Source organism: Cariama cristata, unplaced genomic scaffold (genome assembly GCF_000690535.1).
Source record: "Cariama cristata isolate BGI_N322 unplaced genomic scaffold, ASM69053v1 scaffold42341, whole genome shotgun sequence".
NCBI lineage: Eukaryota > Metazoa > Chordata > Aves > Cariamiformes > Cariamidae > Cariama > Cariama cristata.
In genome coordinates, this window is record NW_009600612.1 from 1 (window position 1) to 8874 (window position 8874).

The following is an 8874-nucleotide window of genomic DNA, read 5'->3' on the forward strand; positions in this document are numbered from 1 at the left end:
GGAGCCCGCCAACGACCAGTCCCCGCCGGATCACCGACGGCTGGGGCATCCCGTCCCCCATCGACGCCGTCTTCTCCAGGTGCAACTGCGATGGGAAAACTTTCTTCATCAAGGTGGGGAGCCAGCGTGACGGGCGTGGGTGTGGGGCAAATCAGCTTAAAAAAAAAAAAAAGTGCGGGTTTTGAAATGCAGCCCCGCAGAAGAGGAGCCTTGGGTTGTGTTGCTCGTTTTGTAGAACAAATGGTGGTTTTGAAACAGGGTGGTGGGTTGAGGCTCTGTGGGGGAAGTGTCTCTTCCTTAGCCCCCCACTCCTCATCTGCCTTGAAATGGTGCTTATCAGAGAAAAACTCAATTCAGTGGGGTTTTTTCCCCCTGTAATTAGCTAGGAGACAAAGCATTGACAAAATAACTGATCATCGAGTAATATTTATGTATAAACCACACTTCAAAAAAATCCAGCGCTTTAAAAAATGTGTATTCTATCCTGTCTTTTCCTTGCCCAAACACGGCCTAAATTTGTTCCTAATACATTTCGCTTCCTGAAAGATGACAATGAAAGACATGATACAGTTATTTTCCAATTAATCATTCAAGCAGCTTTTTCTATCCATGAAAATTTAGAAAGCAAAGCACTTTGTTCACCACTCTTAACAGTCAATTTCTAAGATACTCTATCCCTACTCAAAGGCAGTGTTAAAAGACCGCAGAAGGTATTGTATGAAGCTGTAATATTTTTTTTCCTGTTTTTAACAAATGTAGGAGTGGTTCCAGTCAGTTTTACAACGTAGTTACCAAAATGTTAGTTTTATGATTATTTTTCATGTCTGTGTTGAAGCTCAGTTACCAAGAACGAATTTCCTCTAAAGCTCATTTCTTCCTTAAATCATCAGGGTCCCCTATACTGGCGTTTCACTAACAGTGTTATGGATAAAGGCTATCCCAAACCCCTTGCAAATGGATTTGCAGGGCTAAGTGGGAAAATAGTAGCAACCCTCCCCGTGGCAAGATACAACAACAGACCAGAATCTGTTTATTTTATCAAAAGAGGTATGTCTCCTATTTCGGAATTCACAGATGACCAAAAGGTGCTTGAATTGCCTTAGTCGGGAACAGAACACCGTTTCTCTTGCCTGAAAGACATGTTTCTTTCAAAACCAGAAAAATAAGTGATGTCAGAGTGTGCTAGGTGGTCAAAAAAGTAGCCTGAAGCTTTAAAAATTTGTATTGATACTTACAGGTCTTTAAGTGCATTTTAAAATAAGTGGGACTGTATGGGACAGAATCCAGCATTGTAGCGGACAAACATTAAAATAAGTTGTATCTAGTGGTAAAACTATTTTAATCTCAAGTTAATTAAGGAAGGGAAGGCTTTAATCTTTCTAGTTTATAACTATGTATGCAAATCTTCCTCCCTCTTTCTTATTTCATATTTTAAATTAATGTAATTTCCCTCTCTTATACAAATTATGTACTGCCAACATAAGAATTGTTGCCTGAATTTAAAAAGCAGAGGTTAACAAAATGCAAATCCTTTTATGGACTCTAGCTCTCCTCCTAGGAAGCCTAAAATGATGGTCTTACCCTCCCCCTTGATAAACAGGAATGATGGCAGCAAAAGCAGTTCCCCTGGAATTGTACTTACTACAATTATTGTAATAAGCCTGCAGGACATATGACTACATCTAGAAGCACATCTTTGATTTAGAGAGCAAGGCTTTTTTTTTTATCTCAAAACATAGGAATGGATATAAAAAGCTGAAGACCGCCACAGTTGTAGATGCATTAAAATGATGCTATTGATTTCCTGGGTGTAATACAGATATCAATGACATTTTCATATCTGATCTAGCTGCTGGTTTGCTGGGGTGTTTTTTCGTTTGTTTTGGTTGGTTGGTTTTTAACCAAAGGAAACAAATGTCTATTTTAGATGGCAACATGCAACAGTATGTGTACAGACAAGAACCTGCCAAGAAGTGTCAAAGACGAACCCAGGTTACTGTAAGATACCCAGCTTATGTCCAAAAACTTGTAATAAGGAGACGCTTTCAACGTGCAGTAAGAATGCCAACTGTTATTCAGACTGTCAGAATCAACCCATATCCATCTGGTAACTGAAGTTTATTAAGTTTCTTTTATACAACCGTTTTAATCGTAGTAGTTTCTGAAAGACAACATTTTGTTCCTTTTTTTCTTTTAAATATAGTACTTTTAGGGTTTTTTAATCCAATAGATCTCGTTTGCTGTAGATGATACAAGCAAATGACAGCTTACAGCAGAGACACTGCGACAACTCCTAACTTCAGTTTTCTTTCGCTTGCAGGAGTTTTGCGTAAGGAAATCAAAATGACTGCCTACTGGAAAGGGCTCCCGAAAGTTATTCACTCAACTATATCACTACCCAACTACAATAAGCCAGATGGCTATGATTATTATGCCTTCTCTTACAGTAAGTTAAAGCTAATGCAAGTTACTATATATCTCAAAAGACTAGGGGATGGGGAAGAAAGAAGCCCCTGTATCTCAGCTTTCTGAACTGTGAGGTTAGCGCTTGTGGTTCTGCAAGACTAATTTTAAGCACTACTAAAAAGTCCTGAGAATTAAAATGTTGCCTGTAATCAAGAGATGTTTCTATTAAAAAAAAAAAAAATAAAAATAAAAAATCAGTAGTTACAGGACAGCTAGCAGCAATGAGTTACAATGATTCAAACTAGCCAGCCGTGGAATGCATTGCTGTACCAGGTCAGGCTTACAAAATGACAAAAAAACCTGACACTTAATTGCAGAATTGTATTAATGATAGACTGAAATCCTTGGACCACTGGTATGGATAGTTTTTTCAGTGGCTTCCATGGAACTATGTTTCTGACAAAACAAAAAAGGGAGGGACATGAACCGTTTTGCTTTAGAGGAAAAAATTATTTATGATTCCAGATTAGGCAGATCCTTTCCCTCTAGCCAGGATCAAGTAAAAGCATTCCTCAGAATTTTCTGGATTATTCATCAGAAAAAAAACCCCTCCAAGAACTAGCCATATCCAAATACAGGATACTTAAAGTAAGTCTCTGCCAGTATGATCTAATTCCTAACCTTAACATAGGCCAATTCATTCAGGGACTACCGAGTTCCCACTTTTGTAGTCAGTGCAGGATTGTTTTGGGTTTAGTTTGTTTGATTTCCAAATTCTTAAGACTATTTCTGTGTTCTAGCATTATAAGAGTATTCTTCCCTACTCCTTGTTCTTGGGACACATTTAATTTTAGCAGTACCATAAAACTTGGCTAAACGCAAAGAATGACACGTAAAAAATAAAGTTGAGGAGAAAAATTCATTGTTGTAGCCTCTCAACTCCGTATATATGTGGAATGAAAAATCTGTTATTCATGCCTAAATGAAATTAAAAGGAAGGCTTTAACTTCAAGATTCTTTCCATGTAAATGGAGTCTCTGGAATTTAATTCTGACATATCTTCATTGCAGATCGGTACTACAGTCTGGATGTTGGCAAAAGAATAGCAAGACCCGTTACCGCTCTCACAGGAAAGACTGTATCCAAAGACTGGTACAACTGTCCTAGCAAGTGATGCACAGCAGGGGATTTTAAAAAAAAGATGCCATTTGAATGTTGACCTTTTGTCTAATTTTATTAATAAAGACATTGAAATGTGTGCACACAAATCTAAGTATAAAATGCTGCTTTAAGCTCTGGCTTCATTACACTAAAGCAACCACAGGCAAACTGGCACTTATGTATACACAGCTGTAATTATTTTACAGATCATTTAACTAATATTTCCTCTGTTCAGGCCTCCTCTGCCTCCCATTGCATGAGTTACACCTGTGTCGGGAGAGAAAACAAATGCATTAATATAAATCCTTTTCAACCCTTTTCATCACATTGGTGCATGTGATACTTCATCCTTCTGTAAGGAACTGCTACTGCAGTGGAGCACTTCCTTTCTGGTAAAATTCAAGCTCCCCCTTGCTCCCCGAGAGCCTGGCAATATGGATACATTACCCTTTAAAAGGGTGGCAGTGACTTGTGATCCTACCTCAGACCCTGTGCCGATTAAACAAGTATAGTATAGCATTCTTACCATATCTGAAATCGGTTAGTGGTTGTCCTAGGTCCACCCTCCTGACCTTTTTATTTTTTTCTTTAAAATACCAGATACCTACATTTCAATGCTAGTATCAAGTCTCTTACAATGTTAAAATAATGTCAAAGTGAGTATAATTTATCTAAGGATTTTTCTTAATACAGAAGTTGCAAACAATAATTTATTGTCGTGATTTAATTCTATATTGCATTGCAAACATCTGTAATACTTCCATAAACTTTGTTTTGTTGATTTTTTTTCAGTCTAAGACATAATCGTGTAATAACTGGAACCCTTAATGTACCAAATGGGAAACTGATATATAATGTTAAAACCAAAGATTTCTAAACTTATGTCCTGACATTACTTTTTAAAATCTTCTTTTAAAACTTTGCAAAGTTTAAGATCATCTGCCATTTACTTTCTCTCCACTAATAAGAACCAAGTGCCACATAAGAAGAAAGTCTGCCTATCTAAAAAACGCTCAGACTAACATACTAAAATGAAACTACAGAGCTCTTAGGGTTAACGTACTGCAAACTAGGGCAGGGATGCTGTATTATTCAATGTCCTACAAGCAAACACCAGCGTATATAGTAATATATAGTCCCCAGAGGAAGAAAGTACTAAAAGCTTGTTTGAAAAAGTCTGAGTTTGAACAACCACAAACACTTACCCCTCTGTCTGTTGAACTGACGACCACGAACACCAGTTCTTAATGTCGGTGGCTGAAGTCTGACACGGCGAAGTGACTTAGGCTGATTACTGCTTGTGTCTGTGAAGAAGTGGAAATGCAGGAAAGAACGTCTGTGTCTTGTACAGTTTCTCACTGTTAATGTTTACGTGATCTGATTACGCATTATGCTCTTGAATTTACTTTACAACTGGGAAGGTGCATCCTCATTTCATTGGTATCTTCTCCGATATAAATAAAAGCCTCAAAACAACTAAGTTTGAGACTTCTTTCATTACCTATGCAAGGTGGTAGATTGGTAACCCAACAGTGATTCCCTTACTGTTCTTTGATGATATAATTGAATGAAAAAATATTTTTAAACCTGACATCAAACACAACAGTGAACAGAATCACAAAAGTATCAATAACTTTTGCTCCTTGAAGCATTAGTCTTATTACAGCCTACTGTAGCTACTGTGGTCCAAGTAAAAACTGTTTGCCATTAAGACTATAGGCAACAAAATGTGATCCTGCTCTAAGAGTTCTACCTTATTTTATGTATCTTGGCTATCAGCAGTGCATGACGCTGGCCCAAAAAGTTCCCACGCTTAATAAAATGGTATGAAACAACTGTTTCCAGCAATTAACCCATACCTGCAGATGAACTAGAAGGAGGATCTTGGCTAGTCGAAGGAAGATCTGACTCATCAGATGCTTGAACAGATTCTTCCTCTTGCTGGCTATCAATTTCTAGTCCCGCTTCTGAAGTAATTCTAGAAGAGAAGGATGGGGAGGAAAAACATGTGAATGTATTCACATAGTTTCAAAAAGCTCAGGAAAAAAGCATCATCTCGGAGCAGAAATATTCCTATGCAAATGTCTGCCCCACACATTTTCACAGGTTTTATTCTGTTTTGTCGTGTCCCCTCTGCCCCAATCCTAAGAGATTTATCTGTCTTTTAGAAAAATAACAATGTAACTTCCTTGATATTCAGCCCAACTCCAGATGTACATCCAACAAATTAATTGTCTTTCAGAGAAGGCCACAGAAGCTATTTAATAACAATAACTAAAACACCTTACGTGACAGTGGTGTGTATGTTTAGGCAGGGGAAGAACGAAGTGGAGGGACCACCACTGACCGGTTATGGCTAAAGACCACACATTGGTGCAATACCTAAGTTACTTCGACTCTGTCTTCAAAAGACAGAAAGAAAAGAGCATTACAGGGCTTGCAAAAAACTTAAATATTCAATTTAGTTTAAATGCAGGTCACTTTTCGGTACACATTTTTACTTACCTTGATTAGCAAATAAAAATTGTTAGAAGACGGTAACTAAGGCTCATGAATTGTGGAAAGTATCTGTTCTCTACTAGCAATAGATTGACTTGCTCTCCTATCAAGCTAAAGGCCTGTTCCGAACTACAGATTGTTCTGTGAACCATTTAGTTCCTCTATAGATATACGTCCAATTCACTGAAGATTAGATGGTTTTGTAAGAAACAAAATTTGAGACCTTAACATTAGAATACCCATCCTATGCTCTATCTACTTGTAGGCAGACTAATGCAGTCCAAGTTGGTGCTGCATCAAGAAAACAGTGTGGCATATTTAACTTGTAGCAGTGCCGTTTCCTTTTCTTACGACCAAACCTCCTACCTCCTGCAGTCAGTAGATAAAAGTTTAGGCAAACTGTGAACTACACATCTTTTATTATTATGCAACCAATAAAGAAAGTAAAATATGTCATCAAATGGTAACCTATCCCCTTTTAGATTTATAATGTATTTGATCATACTACAAAATATAGGCATTATATTAAAAATTGCACTTGCAAAGTGGAAGACAAAATCGTTTGTCTATCAAATTCTAAAGAACTGCTTATTCCCCTCCCTTGTGCTACATCTTTTGTACTTGTGCTGCCTTCACTGAATGACTTCATTATATATGCTTGCTTTGTAACGAGGAGTGATCTTCTCTGTTAACAAACAGGAATGCTTTAGCCTTCATTCCACAAACCCTAGTCCTTCAAATTGGGACCGTTACTATCAGTATTTGACTACTGCAGAGCTCTTGTTAAAAAAAAAAATAAAAATTACAGAAATCTTTTTTTTTGGCTACTTCTGTATTAGTTATATTAAATCAGAAGGAGAAAAATCAGAAGAAAACCTTTGGTTTTAGACAAAAAGGTCAGATCGCACTACTTCACAAAATTACTAAATCCTGTTTGTGCTGTCCTTCCTACCACAACAGGTTAAATTGAAAATGAATCACAGGCACACTTGGATGAAAACAACTCATTAAAAAGAACATGACATCAAGTCTTAGTGAACCAAACAAGTCATAGTTTACCCTTCAGATTCTGCCTCTGCAAAAACTTCATCCCCATCATCACCCGTTCCAGCCTCTGTAGTGGTGGACAGATTGCCAGTAGATGTTGTAACCATTGGAACGGACTGAGAAGCATGCTCTGAAGCGTCTGCTGATGCACTTTCAGTAAAAACTGTCACTGTACAGGAAAGGTAGTTTAATAAATATTGAGTTAGTTTCTATTTTCTACAAAAAGTCTATGGAAATCTTAGGCAGGATGGGGAAAGGGCACTGGAAAGTGCTACAGTTCCAGTAGCACTGTTGCAATAATCTAATTCTTCTCTGGGAAGTCAAGGTTTGCAGCCTTTACTTCGGCCTGCAAATTTCTTCCCACTTACCTGGTGCTGCTACTTGTAATGGTGTTGTGGGAACGCTACGTCCACCTGATTCTTCCTCATGAGCAAGGAATAGTGGGGTTTCATACATTCCTAAACCTGCAACACAGGAAATTTTAGTGACGATTAAAATAGCCAGTTAAAAAACAGATTAACTGCTGCCTTCCCTCTGTATGCTTGATGAAATCCAGTGATTTGTATTTAAATATGGAAACTTTTGTTAAATTTTAAGTTGTTTTGACTTACTGTCAGAGCTTACTATAATTTATTGAAAGGTAAAGCCTCAAGGAAAATATTACTACTTGTTTTGCTTTCATCCTTTTCTTATGCCATTACTTTGCTGTGAGCTTTCTTCAAAGATCAGCATACTGTTCCATGCTGACAGGAACGCAGGGGAAAGGGACTGATTCAGGACAACAACAAAGACAATATAGACAAATTGCCTGGCCATCCCTTAGCAGGTAAGGATGCATCCCAAAGATTTCTTTGCATTTGCTGTTTTCCCCTATTGTTTTACTGCAAGAAACCTACAACCAACAGTAAAATTAAAGGCGAAAACCATTTCTTCAATATTTCATTTCTCCTTACATGAAGTTCCCTATGCCCAGCAGGCAATTTGTCCTACATAAAGTTTCAGCTTCTCTGGTTCACAAGCCTGTTGTTCCTACCCATACAAAGCATTCTACTTTTTAAATCATATTACAAATAGAAATGTAGCAGCTTGAAAGAAACACCTTTTCACCTTCCGTTAGTCTCTCTCTGCTGACAATTATTTAAGAGTTGCAGGTTTTCACACTTCAGCAAGTACCTAAAGTAGAAGTGCATTTTATTGACAGTATTATTTGTTTTTCACTCTAACCACCGTGGAAAAGAAAGTACAGAAATGGTTTTACCTCCTTGTGATGCAAGCTGACCAAGATCAGAGTGACTTGAGCTAGTTTGTGGCATATCTTCAGGGGGTCCAAATCTGAATCGAGGAACTCCAGCTACCTGGGGGGAACTATCAAAATAAAGATTTAAGGAATTCTGCAATTTTTCCAGTGATCGGGGCGGGGGGGGAGATGGAGACAACTTTCTGACCAAAACAAGAGAACAAATTATGCATGAGACAAAATTAATTAATACTGACCATAAAAATCAGCTGAACTACTGCTAATAAATAGCAATTAGTTTCTCAAACTTATCTGGACTGCGTCTGAAATCAGTAAAACACTCCTGAAGAGAACATTCTTTACTTATTCAAAATGGTGAGAATTCATGGAATAAGGGGATTGTGGAATGTGTCCAGAACAGTCCCAAATCCAAAAATGGAACTGACTTTTCCTACTTTTATTGGTAATACTAATAGGCAGTCGGGGGCGGGGGGGGGGGGAGGTCGGGAAGGAGAATAAAGAAA

General features: G+C 37.8%; 2 protein-coding genes across 2 annotated transcripts in view; one reads left to right on the forward strand and one right to left on the reverse strand.

The window, feature by feature from the left end:
- Nucleotides 1–5: 5 nt before the first annotated feature.
- Nucleotides 6–3580, forward strand: PRG4 (proteoglycan 4; the record flags this gene model as incomplete). The annotated part of the gene is made up of 5 exons (XM_009710078.1): nucleotides 6–113; nucleotides 891–1047; nucleotides 1928–2107; nucleotides 2321–2446; nucleotides 3477–3580. Coding segments are annotated over 5 exons (675 nt in total), but the record flags the coding sequence as incomplete, so codon positions are not given.
- Nucleotides 3581–3778: 198 nt separating this feature from the next.
- TPR (translocated promoter region, nuclear basket protein) overlaps nucleotides 3779–8874 on the reverse strand; it is a gene marked incomplete at its 5' end in the record, with an annotated part of 7763 nt that continues 2667 nt past the window's right edge. The window contains 6 exons of the mRNA XM_009710079.1: nucleotides 3779–3834; nucleotides 4773–4871; nucleotides 5427–5545; nucleotides 7126–7282; nucleotides 7482–7577; nucleotides 8372–8478. Coding sequence (XP_009708381.1) covers nucleotides 3779–3834; nucleotides 4773–4871; nucleotides 5427–5545; nucleotides 7126–7282; nucleotides 7482–7577; nucleotides 8372–8478 — 634 coding nt within the window. The remainder of the gene's footprint in view (nucleotides 3835–4772; nucleotides 4872–5426; nucleotides 5546–7125; nucleotides 7283–7481; nucleotides 7578–8371; nucleotides 8479–8874) is intronic.